This window comes from Psittacula echo (genome assembly GCF_963264785.1).
Source record: "Psittacula echo genome assembly, chromosome: 2".
In the NCBI taxonomy this organism is placed as follows: domain Eukaryota; kingdom Metazoa; phylum Chordata; class Aves; order Psittaciformes; family Psittacidae; genus Psittacula; species Psittacula echo.
In genome coordinates, this window is record NC_137737.1 from 65,999,211 (window position 1) to 66,018,550 (window position 19,340).

Genomic DNA, 19,340 nt, shown 5'->3' on the forward strand with positions numbered 1-19,340 from the left:
TAGCAGACAATGTGCTGTTACATTTTTGTAAGTCTTGGATGCATTTTTACTTAACAGCAGAAGAAGAGAGAAATACCTTAGCATAGCTTTTTGAGAGCTGTGGTCATGGGTATCTCCAAATCAGATTATTCAAAATGAAACCTTTCACATAGAGAAGGGTGCTGCAGTGCAGAATGGAAGGTGGCTAGGAGGATTAAAAACAAAACTCCAAAGAACAAACCACTCAGAAGCTTCTAAAAAGCCCCCTTAATTTTAAAACAAGTAACCTTTTAAGACGAAACAAAACTAATAAGATCTCTGCAAGAATCTTCCTATGGACTTTTGGAAGCGTAAGCCCCCTCAGCTTCCACAGAATTTCAGCTGCTTCTTAAAAGCTTCCCAGAACCCAGTCCTTCAGAATGGTATGCAAAGTAACACGAGACAAAGTCACTAACTACATCAAATAAAAATACTGCGCAAAAGCATAAACCTCACAGGCAGCATCCATGCTAGACATGCTCAGTCTCATCTGTGCACCACTGGTGGTTAATTTTTTTGTATAGGCTCATGCTTGTAGCTTTACTTGGTCTTAAAAGCTCAGTGTAGAGTTCAGTAGCTCAGGCAAGGTGGCGGTTAGTGCCTTGGCCCAGGTGGCATCTAAGGAACACAAGAGAACTCTGCATGCAAATCACAAGGCATTAGAATTGACATGAAAGCTGTGATACAAAAGATTATCAAAACCTCCCACCACTATCTGGATCTGGCTGTAGTAAGTAAAGGGAGTTTCTGAAGTGGCCTTTGTATTTATTAATTTCTTGCATCACTGGGACAACTTTGTAAATATATAATGCTTAGTACACCTTTACCACAAGAAAACAGATCCTAGGTAAAGACAGGAGAATGACCTGGAGTGACACAACTTACTCTGGACAAAATCACAATCAAAAGTGACATATTTAACAGCTGTTTATTCGTGGACTAACATGCATTGCTGACAGTCCTATGAAGAGGGCAAGTTTTCTAACACCTGAAAAAGACCAAAGCATGCTGGAGATTCAAGTATAAACAGTATAAACTCTGAGTTTTCCCTTCATGCTGAGAAACCTGCCCAGCTTCCCTTCCCGTCCCTGCCAAGATAACTGTTACCCTATCAGTTCTGAAACAAACCTTGGAGCCCTGTATACAAGCATAATTTGACCAAATCCAGTTGCCTGCTTCAAGTATACCATTATTATATTCATGTTCCATACAGTTCTGGGCAAAATTCTCACAGAACATGTGCCATTACCTGCAGAGGGGAAAAAAAACCCACCCCAAAACCCAATCCCAAAATACACACCACCCTTCTTTTTCCCTTCACTACACTTTTACTCATGCAACAAGAAGAGACTATTCATGAATAGTGTCAGCCATGACTTGAATCAAGGCAATATAATCTCAGAATGCAATGGAGAACCTAATGAACTCCTCAGAGTTTATAGGGTGCGTATTGGAACAGTTAAAGGAGGCAGGGGATTTCAAACATTACAACACATTGACACACCTCTGTTGGCCATAAACACTGGCCCAAGATTGGTATTTGTCACAATACTATAGTGCTCATTTCCAGTACTTTGTTTCTGATAGCAGTTGGGCATCCTCCCCCCAAAAATGGCATCTTCTTTCTTGGAATGGATAGATTTCAAAGGAACACTATGCAAACATTGGTATCTTCCTTCTATGATCTTTATCTAGTTACAAAACTGCATGTTAAGGGTAAGAGGCAAATTCTCAGACATAGAATTTAAGTGTAAAATAAAGAGTCAACACTACTGCTTTAAAATGTTTGGCAATAGGGTAAGAAGTACCTTTTAAGCCAATGGAAGCTTTCCTAACAAAAGCAGAGCAGGCTGTCTGTCTCCAAGAGCATATGCATTTGTTACTGATTAAAGCGAACACCAATATTCCAGACACATATTTGATTGTAAATTAACTTTCTATTTAGAAGCTAAGGAAAATTAATTGCTTATACAGAAAACTTTACTCAAAAAAAACCCCCAAACAAAACAACTAAAAACCACTAACAAAATCAAACAAAAAACCCCCAAACCCCCACAAAACTCCCCAAACAACTCCCCCAAAAAACCCCAAAGCCAAACACACATCCTAAAACTCCCCCCAAAACACAAAACCCTATCAAAACCCCCCACCCAACAAAAAGCACTGTAAATTCAAGATACATATAGTTAAAGGAAAAGCAATTTAAAAGATCATTGTTAAACTAATAATTTCTGAATATAACTTTTCCATATATATGAAAAGGTTAAAAAAATTTGATTTTACAGTGTACTTGTTCCTTTAAAAGAGACTTTACATAGCAGTTTTGTGAAATATTGACTTGTCTTGTAGAGTTTTGATCATTTTAGAAATCATAATAAAGGCAGTTTACTTGATTCCTGAAAACTCAGTAGGAGATGCAAGATTTAGTCTTGCTCACAGCTTGCTCACACCAGTAGTTCGAATGGACTGGTCACAGGAATTTATCAAATTTTGCTGATTAAAACAAAACAAAAGAAAAACCCAACACACAAAAATCTTCACCAGTTTTCTTGGGCAAGATCTACAGATGGTAGCAAGAATAAGAGAAGAGTCCATGAAGTGGTATGACTCAAAATATCTGGAATATAAAAGCACGCCTTCTCCAAAGCCAAAAGGAACTGTGAATAGCTGCACAGAGCCAGGATTTCACCATTTATGACAATGTCAGTTACGTGAATAGTCACCACTAGAGTAAGGTTTATTCTAGTGAACCAAAACATTTGTGGTTAGAAAAACTGAAGCAGACTTCATACCTACATTAAAAATGTTTCCATTTGTCAACTCATGGTTTTAAGTACAACTCTACAACATTCTGGGAAATGAATGATGCAACACTTCCAATAGACAAAGAGCTGGAGAGCGTGTGACTGAATAGTAATAAAAAACTTGAAGCAAACTATTTAGCTAATAATACATCAGTGAAAAGGAGATATCCATAAAAAATCCATACCTTATGGATTTTTACTGAAAAGAGGGAAAGCAAGAGAGATTGTGCATTTGTGCACATAGGATTAACAACCTTGTACACCACACCTGAAAACTCTATGGGCAAGGAAATAATACTTACATTCTATTTTTAGTGTCCTTTTCCTGAAGGACCCATTAACCTCATTCCTTGTTAGAACACTCACCAAGAAGTGTTGGTTTGCCTCACACTTTGCTAATTTCAGGACAGTGCTGCTCTATAATCTTTCACTTCCTCCTTCCATCTGCCCTGAAAAGAAATTTATTTGCATAGTAACTATTTTTGGCAGGACAGACCCTATATATAAAATTAGTTCTCAATAGTTATTTTACCAACTGCTTATCAGATGCTCTGGCATACAGGCAAAGATGTGCTGATTACACAAATAGAGAATCACCTGTCATGGGAAGGCAAGAACCAACATTGAAGTAATTCCAAACATCAAATTATTGCTTGTCTAATTTGAGAAAGTGTCAAGTCCTAGAAGTTAGTACAAAAAATATTTTTACAACACAAAAAAGTGAAGATCTTGAATATCAATTCATTCAAGTCAGAGGGGCAGTTGTCTGCAGTAAGTTTTTCCTTCTTTCCGCTTCAGTATTGAAGGGGTGGTTGACTTTGCTAAATCTTAGCTTAAAAGAAGTCCTATTAGCAGCGACTTACCTTCAAAGACATTGAATTCAAATTTAAAAGTTGTATTTATAATGAAAACTTAGCATACCTTATGAATTATTAAAAATTCTTTATTTCAGGCCAGTATATTATTATTACAGGTATCCATTGCTTCCTCCGCATGTGCATGATTGAGGCTGGCACTCCCCACCACCAAGAGTGAAATGGTTATTACAGTACAGGCACAAAGTAGCCAAACAGCTTTACTTTCATTAAGCAAAGCTGTGATTGTGCTCTAACAGCATTTATTACCAATGCATAGATCCTTCTCTCCTCCTAACAGAAAGCAAGAAGGGCACATTTCCCTTAACTGAAGGTACACGCTTGGCAGCTTTGCTACTAAAGCAGTCAATTCATCAGTGGATGAATGGCAGATAACTGGATACACTGGGCACCTTCCTTCATTGCCTTCAGTTGCACTTACCGGTTCACATGGGCTTGCTCAGAACTGGATTTAACATCCTTGCAGGTCTCAATTACTGCTTTCATTATTAAAATCACTATCAAAGTTTGAAGAACTAAAAGGATTTTTCTTTTTTTTTTCCTTTCTTTATTTTTTTAAGTAAAAGCAAAAACCCCAGAAGACCATCAGCATTGCAGTTCCCTTGCCAAAGACCCTGTTTCATAACCACCACTTAAAATCTCTTTTCTAGAAGCATCAATTGCCTTCCATCAATAAGGCAGCACCAGAGGCACTTTTTATGACTGAACTGTAAATTAATACAACTAGTGTATTTTACTGCATTGCAGATTTCCAGTTACAGTGGTAAAGATAACAATTAGCATACGGAATGAGTATCAGATACTTACATGTATCAAAAGCAAGTTAGTCACAAAAACCTCTACAAATATATTACAAACAAAACTAGCAGCAAACACTGCTATCACTACACAGTACTCTTGTCATAAAACATGACTGATTGGATAGCCATCTGGAAAACAAGCTAATAACTATAATGTTATAAAAATAGCAAAACAAATATTTGATCATAGTAACTGTATGAACAAGTGTTAGAAGGAGGGAGGTAAGCATGACTCAGCTAACACAGTTTCTACTTATACAAGAGTGCCTCCAAGCCACAAAACATGTAGTTTCAGCTTTACATTAACAGTCAGGACTTCAGTCTGATAGATGCAACTGATTCCAGCAAGCAGGCCTGAACAGGTCACAGAACGTAATCCCACACAGTCTTCTCTAGAGCAGGCAGTCCCAGACGATCGGTGTGAATGCCAGTCTCTGCTTTGATGACACTCAGCAGCAGCAAGGTGAACACACTGCAGTTCAGAGTGGAGGGAAATGGCAGAAATGCATATACTATGCTTTCAGCAGAGGTAAGTTTCAAAATACACACAGTATGTGTACAGTTTGTTTCTAGGCACATCTTTGGTTACATTCTCTATGCGGTCTGCTTTACGAAATAAATAAAACAGTCAAGACTTGGTTGAAGTCCAGGTAAAGATAAAACTCCTTTTTCGTTTTTTTCCTACCCAGAAATGAAGACAGTAGAAGTCCCTTTACATTGATGTTTTATTATCCCCACAAACGATAAAATCCCAGTGCTACTGTAAGGCATGTAAATACTGAACCTGAAAGAAGATAAAAATGAGGGAGAAATGGAGACATTAAATCGTTAGCTTTCTAAAGTAATGTTCCTAGAGCTATGTACACATCTTACTTCAATACTAGAAGTGTAACCACCACCCCTTCTCCATGTAAGAAAATAAGGTTTTTAATTTAAAACCAAACAATTCACAGTGAAGTGGCACAAAAATGACAAATAAAAAGGAAAGAAAAAAAAAATGCAGGAAAACTGGGCTGGAAAAGTAGCAAGAAGCTGAAAGAAATCCCTAGTGCTTACCATTCTCAAAAAGCTCGATATGGCAAGTTACAGTTGTAAAGTGAGGAAATGGGTAACAGGATTATTAAATCACAGTCAAGTATGCAGCAAACAAATAAATGAAAAAGCTCTCTTTAACAAGGCTTTGCAGTTTGCAATTTTTTTAAATTTCTACTGAAATGATACTGACTTTTGATTTCTAGATACACGCACAAAAGAGTTTTGCCATTATTTGCAAAAGGAGCACTTCAAACACAATGCAATTCTGTTTTGGAGTAGGGATGGTGAGGAAAACAGTTTCCTCTCATTTTAATGAAGTGCCTTTTATTTTCCAGTAATGGTTCTCCCTAAAAGATATGCCTGAAGTACAGTACTATGAATAGATGTGACTGTACTTGCGACAAAATCCATTGTGAAAGAATAATCAAAAAATCAATATCAGAAGAGTAATTTTCTACCACAAACCTGCTCGTTAATAGCACTGCACACTCAGTAGCAAAATGTCAAAATACTCAAGTTATGTAGGGCAATAGTGTAGGCACGCATGCACATATATAGTATTTTTCTAACGCACATGGCCTGAAACATGAGAGTTTAAAGAATATGTGGCAGTGAACAGTCAGAAAAGCTGAAATGTTCCATCTTGCATATAGATCTCCATCAGACAGATGAAGAGATCTTAGAAACACATCAGGCTGCTTTTAACAATTAAGCCTGACACAGAAAAACTTTTTGGCCCTTTTTTACCAGGCAGTCTTTCAGATTCCTCATATGCATTATTTAACTATATAAAGTGGGGGGAAGAACAAAAAATCAGCCATAGCTCATGGAAATAAAGTTGCAAATCATGGGAAACTTTGGCTTAAGTACACAACTAAGGCTGCTAATCTTGACTCTTTCAAATATTTTTTTTTAATCAGGGCCTTTATGAATACAGTCAATCAAGAGTTTACCAAACATTTAACAATGTTTAATAGTTTCACCATCAGAAACAACTATCAGATTCCTTACCTGCTAAGTACTTAATATTATCAAGTTTGTGCGTTTCCAGCATTGTTTTCAGATCTGCAACTTCTGTGTCTATTTTTCTGTCTGTCTGGGTCAGAGCTCGATCTTGTTGTGCATGCTAAAATATAAATCAACAAAGCAGTGCAATTCCAGCAGTTTCTAGTTTAGTCAGAAGTTTAACCCAACACAAGTTGTATTTTTGTTTCCTCCTAAAATGTATATTAATTTGCTTTCAAAAAGTACAGGTTTGTTCCTAGCCAATCTAATTACTGAACAGTTTGTATATATATGCAGAGGGTCTAAAAATATAGATGAAAGCCTTTTTGTTTCGTAGACACTTCAGTTGCCTGTACCAGTATGAAAATACACAGGGAAATAAAGCACAATGACATTTTGTATATTAAAGTGCCTAAAGATATGAACTACTCCAAAAAAAAAAAAAGCCAGATCTATAACACGAGTACAGAAAGAATTGCTGTGTCATAATCAGCTACCAAGTTCTTACCAATTCCACTATGTCTGTCCTCATTTCAAGTAGTTTTCTTTCATTACGTGAGTACTAGAGGGAAGAAAAGCAAAAACAAAACACACCAAAAAAAAAAAAGATAAACATGATATTCATGACAATGTCATTAAACTTTTTGCCCCACACTTAAAAGCACATTGCTTTGCTTCCAAATTCTGTGGAACACTGAATATGGAAGAGATTATTGTCTTGACAATGCTTGGGAGACAGTATTGTAAGGTAATTGCTATCCTTTGGAAAAGCACAATTTAGACAGGTGTTCATCCACACCTCTAAACTGTGAAGTGCAACAAGTCCATCAGATACTTTGCTTTTGCAAAAGCAGTATGTATTAATAAGCAGCTGGAAGAAAGGTTGGCAGATCTGTATTTCTGAAAAACAAAGACCTGTGATTCTAAACAGTAACTCTGGAACAGTTAACTAATCCATTGAGCACAATTAAGACCGAACCATCTGCTTTCTTCAGGAAGGGGAGTATGGTTTTAAAACAACCCATTCCCCATTCATCTGCCTTTTTCCTTTTCTCTTCATGCATGGCAGAGGTGACAACTGAAGTGTGGGAAGAGGTGAAGGGAAAAGAAAAAAAAAAAAAAAGAGCAGTTTTCAGAGAAAGTATGAAATTAGAGTTGTACAACAGACTACAAAGTTGGTTAACTTTCTTAAGAGAAGGTCAACATGCTTTTCCTGTTTGTTTAGTTTGCTTTTCCTGGGAGGCAGTCAAAATCATAGACTCACAGAACGGTTTGAGTTGGAAGGGACCTCAAAGATCATCTAGTTCCAACTCCTCTGCCACGGGCAGGGACACCTTCCACTAGACCACTTTGCTCAAAGACCCAGTGTTCTGCACAGTAGACAGACTATAGCTTCCAGAATCCTACATAAATATACAAGAAAACACTAGTGTCTAATTAATCACTGCTGCAGTGGTTTTAAATCAGTTTTATAAGCCCGAAATACTGCAAAGCTTATGATCTACACAGTTACACATTACATACAATGCTTTTTTAAAACATCAGCATGAAGTATTAACCTTTGAACAAGAACTTTACCCACTCAAACTGTACTTTATTCAAACATCTACTATGGGATAACAGACTGTTAGTCATTATATTAAATCACTGACACAGCTGCTACCTAAACTAATCATCATGAAAAACTTCAAGTGGCACATACAGAAGGTAAATAATATCTACTTGAACAGTCCTTATTGCCTGGGTTGGAGATAAATATTACTTCTTCATTACACACCTGGGAAAATGGACTGTATAAGCAATAATATTAATGGAAAAATGTAATTAAAACATCTTTCCATTTAGAAGATGCAATTTCTTTAAGACCTTAAGCTATTAAAAATATATCTGTAAGAAGAGCACTCTATTTAGAATGCTACATTTAATGCAAAAACTTGTTAATCTTCTAATTCTTCATCTATGTTACTCTAATTTAAGATCCCATCAATCCAGTTCTACCAGATATTTCAAATTTCAAACAATCTGAACCACGAGCAGCTAGAATTTCAACAAAATAAAAAGAAATGACAACTATTTTCACAATATGTATTTCCTTACAAAAACCAGCTCAGCTATAAATTCTCTAGCTATAGGGAAATGAAACATCTTTACTGATGATAAATTTAATGAAATGCATAAACTTAATTAAGTGTGAAAATAAAGAGATCTACTAATAACACAGAAAACCTCTAGGCAGCCAGTCAGCATATCTAGATTAAATATCTTATATATTAAGGGTAGTGAGTTAATCCTTAAAACAATATCAAAATAGACAGGGATACAAAACCAAACATGGCACTTTGTGTTACAGCAGCATAAGGATGAGTAACTTGGATTAATACCATCTTGAAGCAGAAAGATACTATGGATTAGTATGAAAACACTCTTTGGGTAAGATGCTCTTAGCCAAATTTGGCTATTACTCAGTGTTGAGAGGTTTCTAAAAGCAAAACTTACCAATTCTTTTACTCTGGTCTTCTCTAGGTTTAGGTTTAACTTGTTATCAGCACGAACTTTGGTAATTTCATCCTAATGGGCAAAAAATGATAAAACAGCAATCAAGATTTTCTATTTAATCATAAGCAGAAAAAAGTAGACAAATATATTGTGCTTTTCTTTACTTATCTCAGGAATCAAGCTTCTTTCCAATTAACGTACATAATTTTCAAAAATATAAACATTCCTATTCTTCCCCAGGAAATGTGTATGCACTATAGTATGAATTGAATCTTGGAATCAAAACTGAACAATTACTTCTAAAACCAGAACACTGAGAACAGAACTTAATTGAGAGCACATCCTTCTATAAACACTGGGGATGTTTCATACATCGCATAACTCACTCTGATTTCTAGAAATCCATGCCTAGCTACACCTGTAAGTTGGGCTCCCTCCATGAAGCAACCTTGATGCTCAAAATAGCTTAAAAGCAATTTCCAACCTTCCAATGCAATAAAACCTCCTGTTTCTAAAGACTGTATCTAGGGCTTTCAGAAAAAGCTGCAGACATTTTAGAAGCCTGGAAATATTTATTCTATTTTTAAACAACTAACTTTTTTAAGTTGTTCACTTGCATTTTACTTCATCTATAGCTGTGGTTCCTGCTTTTCTCAGTGACAGCTGCCATTTTAACACAACCTCCTGGCAGGAATTCCAGCCAGCTGACAGTTTGTCATGTGGCAAACTGCTGATCAGATGAATGTGTGGGAGAAGCAAAAGATTGCTGATGTTCTGGGAGATTCTACCATTAAAACCAGGTAAGCATCTCTCAAGCAGGCCAACGTCAACTAGTCAAAAGTTCATTAACTTACTATGATCAATAATTACATTCAATTTCTATGTCTGAATTTTTGAACTTCAACTAGTTTATAATTAGACATCATTACAACACAATATGTTACAGTTTAATGAAATAAAAACTAGAAATAGTTTTTTCTTAAACTTTTACAACACTGTGTCTTTTTGTCTTTTACAGGAACAAGTATGAGCAAACATAAACTCACTTGCCCTTGTGAGAATTATATTTACAGTTAAAAGTAAAACTTAAAGACATCTAAGCTTTTAAGAAAAGACGACTCAAATCCTTGATGCTCTACAGTGGATTACACCAACTCATTTATCTGCAACTAAAACCATAAAATAAGTTACAATTCAAAAATCAGATGCTGAATGTATTTTAAAATGGTATTCTGAAAACTCAGATGCATTAAGCACTTCATAGCACAGTATGAAACACGCAGGATTAGCCCTGAGATATTTATGTGCTACTTTTGGAGATGACAGGGCAAAAGGAAATTAAAACGAAAATAGGAAAGAAATGGCAAGGAGACACTAAGCTGAATTCAACCACATTGTCAACTAGCTCAACACATCCAAATCTGATAGTTTAGTCAAATCCTAGGGAAGAAATAGTGCTCCACCCTTCCAACTAATAAGGACATCTCAGTAGGAAAAAGCAGCTCTCAAGTCCACAAAAACAGTTAGTGTTTCCCAGTTTCCAATTTTCAACTTCCAAGAATGTTTGTTTCTGTGTAAAGGCTGCTTATGACTCCATACCCATTGAAATAACAGATGTTATGATGATCTTGTTCTGACAGTAAAACAGTCTGGAGTGCTATTCAAGACAGGTAAACCATAAAGAACACAAACAGAGTACTGACACTTAAATTCTTATCCTTAATAGAGTTAAGTTTTCTACAGAGAGTCTGTTTTCTTGCAGTGGTCATTTGTTCTCAAACAATGGGACCAAACTTAGTGACCTAAAGAAGCCATTTAAAATTACTTTAAGTTCTGGACAGCTAACAGGTAAGTCATGAGAGAATCAATCAAACAAACCAATAAACAAATAACAACAACCCCAAGCACATAAACAAGAAAAAAAAAAGTAACAACCTAAAAGTCCAACCCAAACCAAGTATTAAGTGCTGTAATTTTAAAAGGATGGCACATCTTTACATGTAACAGGCAGCCCTAAATGCAGAACTTCACTCAGCCTTAAGCATGACATGGCAGCCACTTTCTGAATCTGAATTAAGGACATGCGAGTAAAAAATATTCAGTTAAATTTTTCTTCACCTCTTGTACCATTCACAGCTCTCTGTCACCATAACTGAAATATGCATGAAACTGTCTTTGCCACAGTCCACAGTGTACCACCAACCACAATTTCAGTATCCTGTATATCACAATTAAGCACACCTTTTAAAATAAAAATCTTGAAAGCAACAATATTTCATTCATTTTTTTTACCCAGACTAGATTAATTGGTGTTAATTCTTGATTCTATTAGTATGGTATCTTACCATGACTTCCTTCTTTATCTGCTGGAGTTCAAGTTTTATTTTCTGGGAGAGTAGAAAAAGAAAAAAAAAAAAAAAAAAGTACACTTTATTACTGTACATAAAGCCACATAATCTAGAAGTACTATTGAAGCTGCACAATCCGTAACATTGACTATAGAGTTAAACCACACTTTTGACTTTACAGTTTATGTCCTCAGTATATGCACAGATACAGTCCTATTCCAGAGTTCTACCACCCTTAGAGTAAAAAGGTTTTTCTTACGTTTAAATAGAATTTTCTACATTTTGATCTGTGCCAGCTACCTACTGTCTGTCTTTGGACAGCACTGGAAAGAGCCTGTCTCCATCTACATTATACCCTCCCTTCAAATATTTTTATACATTAATGAGATTCCCTCCTGAGCCTTCTCTTCTAGGCTTTCACATCTATCACAATATGTCAGATGCTCCAGTCCCTTACTGATCTCTCTAGCCATTTGTTTGATTCTGTCCAGAATCACATCCATGTCTCCTTGCACTGAAGAGGCCAGACCTAGATCCAGCACTCCAGATAAAATCTCACCACAGCCAGGCAGATGGGATCACCTCCCCTGAATCACTGGCAGTCCTCCTAATACAGCCCAGGAGGCTGTTGGCCACCTTTGCCCCAAAGGCTCATTGCTGGCTCATGGTCAACTTGGTAATCACCAGGACCCTCAGGGCTTCTTCTGCCAAGCTGCTTTCCAGCTGGTCAGCACCAGCCTGTACTGGTGTTTAGGGATGTTCCTGTGCAGGACTTGGCATTTCCACTTGCTGAACTTCATGAAATTCCTGTCATCCCACCTCCCCAGCTTGTTCATGCCCTTCTGAATAGCAGCACAACTGCCTGGTATATCAGCCACTGCTCCCAGCTTTGTATCATCTGTAGACAGGCTGACTGTGTACTCTGCTCCCATCAATAAGGTCATTAATGAAGGTGTTAAGCTGCAGTGCCCCCAGAGCCAATCCTTTGGGTACAAGAAGCTTTTTTACATCATTGGAAAAAATAAGCTGAGCGTGTGCTCTGCCCCACTAACAAAGTCATTAATGAAGGTGTTAAGCCACGGTGGCCCCAGAGCCAACCCCTTGGATACAAGATGCTTTTTTACATTATTAGAAAAAATAAGCAAGTGCTAGAATAGCACTTTTCAATATAGGGATTTTTACCTCGTTTTCTGAACGAAGTGCTGAAAATTCACTTTTTTCCAAGATAATCATGTCCTTTTTCACACCACCAATATGGGACATTACTTGCTGAAGAGCCATTTCCTTTAAAAGAAGGAAGAAAACCCTCAGAACATATAATAACTATAATGCTTTTTCTCATCCGTACCTACAAACATGATAGACTATTTTGGTTCCCTGAAACTTTTAATTCGGCAATTTCAGATTCATTGTCTGAGTTTCAGAAAGCAAGATAAATTGACAGGGACAAAATAAGCAAGTTAATCTCAAACGCTGGTAACATTTGACAAAATTAGCAGTGCTAACACAGATCAGAATAATTCAATTAATAGCCTAGGTAATAGTTTCTTCCAAGTCTTCAAATTCGTAAGCTAGCAAAGGCCTTAGGGAATAAAGAGCTGTCTCTCAGCTAAATGAGGAAAGCTGGCTTTCAGACCAAAACTCCCAGTACAACCATACTCTTTTGTAACTATCTCCTTCTTTATCCCTCTCTTGCAAGAGAGGTGTCACTCTGCTTCGCTACGCAGTATCACTCACTATCCTTATACTTTTAATTGCTCTTCTCTGTTACACTGAGCTGACAGAAGACAAACAAGAATCCTCTGAAATTTTCAAAGATGGAAAAGGATGTAGGCATTTTTCTACATCCTACACTAGCTATATATGCAAACAGGGCCTCCCTTATCTTCTCTGAAGATCTCACTCTAATAAGTAGTCTCTTGCTTTTGATTCTGGACTAAGAACCCTACAAATCTGACACAGCACTTTAACTTCACTTCTGTCAGGAAATACTATTCTAATTTGTAGCACTGTATTTCTAAGTGGCATCTCAAGGTGCCTCACTTGACCACAAGACTGAAAAAAAATGGGACAGTGTACCAGATGTATTACAAAAACTACGGAAACAGTGCTGCCATGGACACCTCTTCTCTATACACACACACATATTTATTTTTCCCTAAGGTTTTGTCTGACCAGTGTAATATTTTATCTTTTATATACCCAACTATAGCCTAATGGTAATAAGCTACAACCACAGTTCTCCAAACCTTCTTCCAATTCTTCATTCTCTTTTTGCACAAGCCGTTGTGCATTCAAAGACTGTAAGGAAGTATGGGCTTATGTTGCCCAGACAGAGTTCATGGCATACACACCTCTTCAGCTGCTTCTATCTTAGCATACCATGCAAATCTGCACATTTCAATCTTAATGGTAGAAAGTCACCCATGGATTGAATCTAACAGTCTCAGAAAACATCTACCACCAGTAGCAACATTTAATTTAGCACAAACCGAAAAGTTTCACTTTCATTCAAAAAAGCTGGGCATAGAAGGAGGTTGAGATTATTTACTGTAGACTGTTTACTGTAACATACAAGCAAACGAGCATGATGGAGAGTGTCACTTTAACACTGTATTCCCTGACTGCAGAACAAATTCAGCACAGGAGGAAGAAGCAGCCTCATGTCTGCTTCACCTGGAACCTAAAAGCTAGGAAGGACAGGCTGAAACCTCCCCAGATGGAAGATTGTGCAAAACCCAGGTATCCCACTTCATGACATGTAGAGCTGCCAAGGCTATCGTACTACAAAGACAGCAGCTCCTGTTTGTCTCACGTTTTAAGAGAGCAGCCTAGTTACCATGAAATAAGTTAAAGCTTGCGTTCAGCAGGTGCCTTGGGGCTGTGAACCCCAGCCTCACGGAGCAGCCCAAGAAGTTGTACTTCAGCTATGCTTCTTATCAGCATTGTCTATTTGACCAACTGATGTGTCAGGGAATTCCAGCACACCAGATAACGTGAATCCCATTAAAAGATTCGTAAGCTCTACATGCAGCAAATAATGTCTTAATCTGAATTTCAGTTTAATTTCTGGAGCCAGATGTCTAAGAGCTCAATGTGGTAATATTCAACACTGTCATGCCCAGTTCCTTACATGGATCTACCTTTATATGAACTGACCTGATTCAAATCTACACACTGAATACCTACTATATCTATCTGAAAGCCTTCTCAGTAATTCTATTTCATGCTACAATAAGGCTGAAATTAAACAGCTACCAGTGGTTTGCATACCAAGTCACAGTACCTAGATCTCAAGGTCCACCACAACACTTTGGTATTCGATAAACTCAAGACAAAAATCAAATAGCCAGCAGATACATAGAGATGTTTGGTTTTCACCTTCAAACCTTTAAAATACAGTGTCCAGCAGTAATAAATAGCAACATGTATTTCATTAGCAGGCATACAAAGTTTTTATTTACTTTAACCCCATCATTATCTCTGATCTAACCTGCTGTACTTTGGTGACCATATCCTTGTAAATCATATCCAGGTTGGTGTTCATAATTTTCACTAATGCAGATACAATGACCTCTGACTGCTGAGTAGTGAACCCTAAGCAAAATGAAATGCAACAGCATTCAGAGAGAGATCTAAATGTGGACAGTTTACAGAAACACCACTTATTAATATACAGCATCAAGTTTAAACAAATGTCAGTTATGAAGATAATAAAACATACTCCTCTTGATTCAACACTAACAAAAGAACATGAGTCCGTACATCCAAGTTCTTCCGCCCAATAATTATGCTGGTGACACAGTATAGCTGCTTCTGTAGTACAGCACTATTACAGTATCAGCAGGTTGAATGCTGGAAATTTCCTAGAAATATTATGGATTGTCATCTCTCACATGTGGTTATTTCTATGAATAAGAATTCTGACCCTGAAAAGCAGATACTTATTTTCAGTATACTATACTTATTTTCAGTATACTGTACTATACATCTTCAGTACTGCTGAAGACATGCAAAACTCAACAACTGAAAACAGAGCTAATTGCTCTAATTTTAGGTCTACCAGCCTCTTAGTCCCCGTTAGAAACCTTTTAAACTGAATATATTGGAAACTATTATAAAACATTACCCTAGAAATACCCTCAACTTTTCCACTTACAAAACATAGGAGTCAAAATGCCGTGAATAAAATTTAATTATGAAAAGGGACACCTGCAAAAGTGTGACTGTTTCAAAATGAACAGCAGTTAAGCATCAGAAAGCACTGGGGTCTGAGAGTGAGTTCCTTTCAATAGCTAGCTAATAAAATAGTTTGTCACCACCAAAAGGAAGATATCCTGACTCTCTCATTCTCCTTATCCCTCCTCCTGACACTTTGTATGTGTTCTGGTGTTCATGCAACTGCTCAGTGGGTTCATTAAAGTGGCATCTCAGAATACCAATCAAGCAAAAGAGCTGCAGAGTTTTCTGAGAATTAGGTTGGCCGCCAGGAAGAGATGAAACTACATGGCAGGGAAAAGGGACTGGGAATTCTCCTTTTCAGGGATGGAGAGCTGTTAAAATTCAATTCAGCAGTACGTAACTTCTCCTTCAGGTACCTTCCCCACCTCAGCAACATTAGAATCATAGAATAGTTAGGGATGGAAAGGATCTTAAGATCATCTAGTTCCAACCCCCCTGCCATGGGCAGGGACATCTCACACTAAACATTAGCACAAACCCAAAATAATCTATTCCCTTATCTATGTTTTAGCATAACAGCAGCCGTATTTTATAGTATTCTATTTCTATCCTAAAAGCTGTATTTTATATAGTAGTCCATATTCAATCCTATTATAAGACACTGTTGCATATTCAAGGTGCTATATATTAAATACACAGGAATCCAATTAATACGTGTTAAACCACTACCTAAACTGTTTTTACTCTCAACCCTTAAAATTTGATTTCTCTTTCACATTTTTAATTACAAGTAGGATAATAAATTATTCCAATCAAAGTTTCATAAGCTGTTTCCTTTTGGAAGTAGAAAAAAAATCCATAAAACTGAAGCTGTAACATCACATGTCAAAGAAAAGTAAGTAACAACCTTTGTAAAAGCGGCTTTTTAGAGCCACTCTCGAAATTACATTGAAAATAGCTACCCATTTCTAGCAAATTACCATTTTGTTCCAAGAGGCATACCAGTGCATGAGTGTCAAAAAAAAGCCTCCTATTTCCCGAAAAGGAAACATTCCCTTTGCTTTGTAAAGATGGTGATGCAGAGACACTTACACCTGGAGAAAAAAACCAAACCAAAACAAAGACAAAAACAAAACATAGGTTACTTTTAGGAAAGTATATTAATCAATATGTTTGCTTTCCAGTTTTCTTACTACATCAAATATTCTCCATTTATGAAAAAATATTAAGATTGTGCTTTGAGGTTACTACAGCTTGCTGAAACAAAAAGGTATCTGACTAAGAAGCTCTATGTACCAGAGCTTGAAAAGACACTACAACACTACTGCTGCACTTCTGCAATGCTCTCCAAGAATATCATGTCCTTGAAAATCCCACCAAGTGTCATGATCTTAAAATTGTTCCTTTATCATTAGCAGCATAATCAGTGGATGCTGTGAGCAGCGCAGGGCTCTGAGAACTAAATCCGCAGACTTTTGCTATTCTTCGTTAAAAGTCTTCATTACCTGCCCCCTTTAGAAAAAAGGCAATCCCTCACAATTTGACATTTACTATTTTTACAGACAATACTTTTAACAGTGAATGCAAACTTCAGACAGCATAGTTTCCACTTGGGCATTAGCATAAACTACCTGACAAAAAGAAAGCAAGTCGGAACATGAGGCAGACTGTCAGGAGGCAGAACTCTGTTCTCAAAGTCATTCTATTTTAAAACACATGGAGAGAACATACGGGTGTGCGTTAGCTGTTTTAAAGATAGAGAAAGGAGAATCAAGTCTACCCTTCGGGGAAGATGATCCAGCCCTGATAACGGCCCCTCCGAGGGATCTCAAAGCAGCTGCGGCCCGCAGCGCACCCCTTCCTCTCCATGCCACCGTGCTACCGCGCTCGGGTGAGGTGACGGGCCACCCGCTTCCCCCCAACCCCTCCCAAGCTCTCACCGCGCTCCCCGCAGCGGCTCTCCCCGCCGGTCCCACCGACGCGCCTTTCCCGTCCTGAGCTGCCGTTAACGGCCGTAACGGCCAAGCGCTGCCAGTCACCAAGGCAGCGGTGCACCGGGAACGGGAGCGCGCGGCAGTCACGTGAGGTGGCTCCCCGGGGGCCGCGCGGGCGCAACGGCAGCAGCAGCAGCGCTCGCCTCCCGCCGCTCACAGCCGCGGTCACAGCCGCCTGGCCCTTGGCCATGGCCGCGCCACCCGGTCCCGACCGACCGACCGAAGGAGGAGGGGGGAAGGAGCGAAACCGCTGCTGCTGCCACCGACGCCGCTAGTGGAACGCCATCACTGAACACACACCCCAGCCCCGGCTCTTCACTTCCGCCTCCGGCACGTGGCAAAGCACGCGGGTGGCGCTGTGATCGGCGCTGGTTGATTTCATGGCTCACGCCACGGGGCGCGGTTAGAAGAGCGGCGCGGGCGGGCAGGCCTGCTGGAGGTGGAGTCTCCCCGGTGCTCTCCTGGGGGCCGAGACAGTACTGACTCACTATGGCCCCAGTGGAACCGTTTTTAGGTGCTGGAATGCTGCTCTAATGTCTCCCCGGAATCTTCTCTTCTCCAGGCTGAACAACCCTAACTCTCTCAGCCTGTCTCCATAGGAAAGGTGCTCCAGCCTCTGATCATCTTTGTGGCACTTCTCTGGACTCGCTCCAACATGTCCATGTTATTCTTACATTGAGGGCCCCAGAGCTGGACGCAGGGCTGCAGGTGGGGTCTCATGAGAAGAGCAGGATCACCTCCTTCCACCTGCTGGTCACGCTCCTTTTGATGCAGCCCAGGACACGGTTGGGTTTCTAGGCTGTGAGTGCACACTAAAACCAGCTCATGTCCAGCTCACATCAACCAGCACTCCCAAGTCTTTCCCTGCAGGGCTGCTCTCAATTCACCCATTGCCCAGCCTGTAACTGTGCTTGGCATTGCCTTGACCCAGGTGCAGAACCTTGTTCTTGTCCTTGTTGAACTTCATGAGGTTCACATGAGCCCACCTCTCCAGCCTGTCCAGATCCCTCTGCATGGCATCCCTTCCCGTACAACTTGGTGTTATCAGCAAACCTGCTGAGGGTGCACTCCAGGTGGCACTTCTTTCAGAACAAGTGTATTTTTTCTGTTGGCTACGTGTTTACAAAAAGCATGCAGCATGTTTTCTTCTTCTTACCAGAATCAGTAACTATGGTAAATCAGTATGAAATGGAATAATCACAATGTATCCATATAAATGCAAAGGTAAGTGAGCTACTGCAGCACATAGCAGTGCCACAGCAGCGCAGCTTGTCACTGCAGCTGGGACTATGCATGTACACAAGGCTGACACCTGTAGCAGCAATTACTTCCAGCTGCTGTGGTGATAAACCAGAAGGGTAGAAGCCAACAATGTTACTACAAAATAAATTATAAATGTTACTTCAGTGTATCAGAGAGACATTATTATACTCACAGACTAATCCTACATAAATAGCCATTTCTCAAACCACTTGGCACTGTGTACAAGTTCAGGGACATTGGTGGTCTCACCCACACAGCCGTGTTTATATTCATTGTAAGTAAAAGCAGAAACTTGTCTAATATGCATTGTATCTGCTTGCCTGTTGAATGCACATTGCCTGGCATTAACATGGCAGTAATTGGTGACATTTCTGAGTCTGCACGTAGTTGTCTTTTCGCCTATGGATGATGATTCATCATCCATATATATGACTATTCATCAGGGACTGTAGTGACAGGACAAACAGTAACAGGTTAAAACTTAAACAGGGGAAGTTTAGATTGGATCTAAGGAAGAAAT

The 19,340-nt window shown here is 38.8% G+C and overlaps 1 protein-coding gene across 1 annotated transcript; it reads right to left on the reverse strand.

The window, feature by feature from the left end:
* Nucleotides 1-3,376: 3,376 nt before the first annotated feature.
* On the reverse strand, nt 3,377-17,836 carry MCUR1 (mitochondrial calcium uniporter regulator 1). Its single transcript, XM_080639667.1, has 9 exons — nt 17,504-17,836; nt 16,544-16,657; nt 14,875-14,978; nt 12,564-12,665; nt 11,379-11,420; nt 9,034-9,105; nt 7,046-7,099; nt 6,544-6,658; nt 3,377-5,281 (listed from the first exon to the last, which is right to left on the reverse strand). Exons 1-9 carry the CDS (start codon nt 17,745-17,747, stop codon nt 5,226-5,228), a joined length of 903 nt encoding a protein of 300 aa, XP_080495793.1. The 5' UTR covers nt 17,748-17,836; the 3' UTR covers nt 3,377-5,225.
* Between the last annotated feature and the right edge of the window lie 1,504 nt (nt 17,837-19,340).

Bases quoted from the DNA above. Each gene is read 5' to 3' on its own strand.
- MCUR1 (XM_080639667.1), bottom strand. From the start codon at position 17,747: ATGGCCAAGGGCCAGGCGGCTGTGACCGCGGCTGTGAGCGGCGGGAGG. The intron at 11,421-12,563 runs GTAAAAATCCCT...CTACTCTCCCAG, and splicing joins CACTTCGTTCAGAAAACGAG to AAAATAAAACTTGAACTCCA. The intron at 9,106-11,378 runs GTAAGATACCAT...TTTGCCCATTAG, and splicing joins AGATAAAGAAGGAAGTCATG to GATGAAATTACCAAAGTTCG.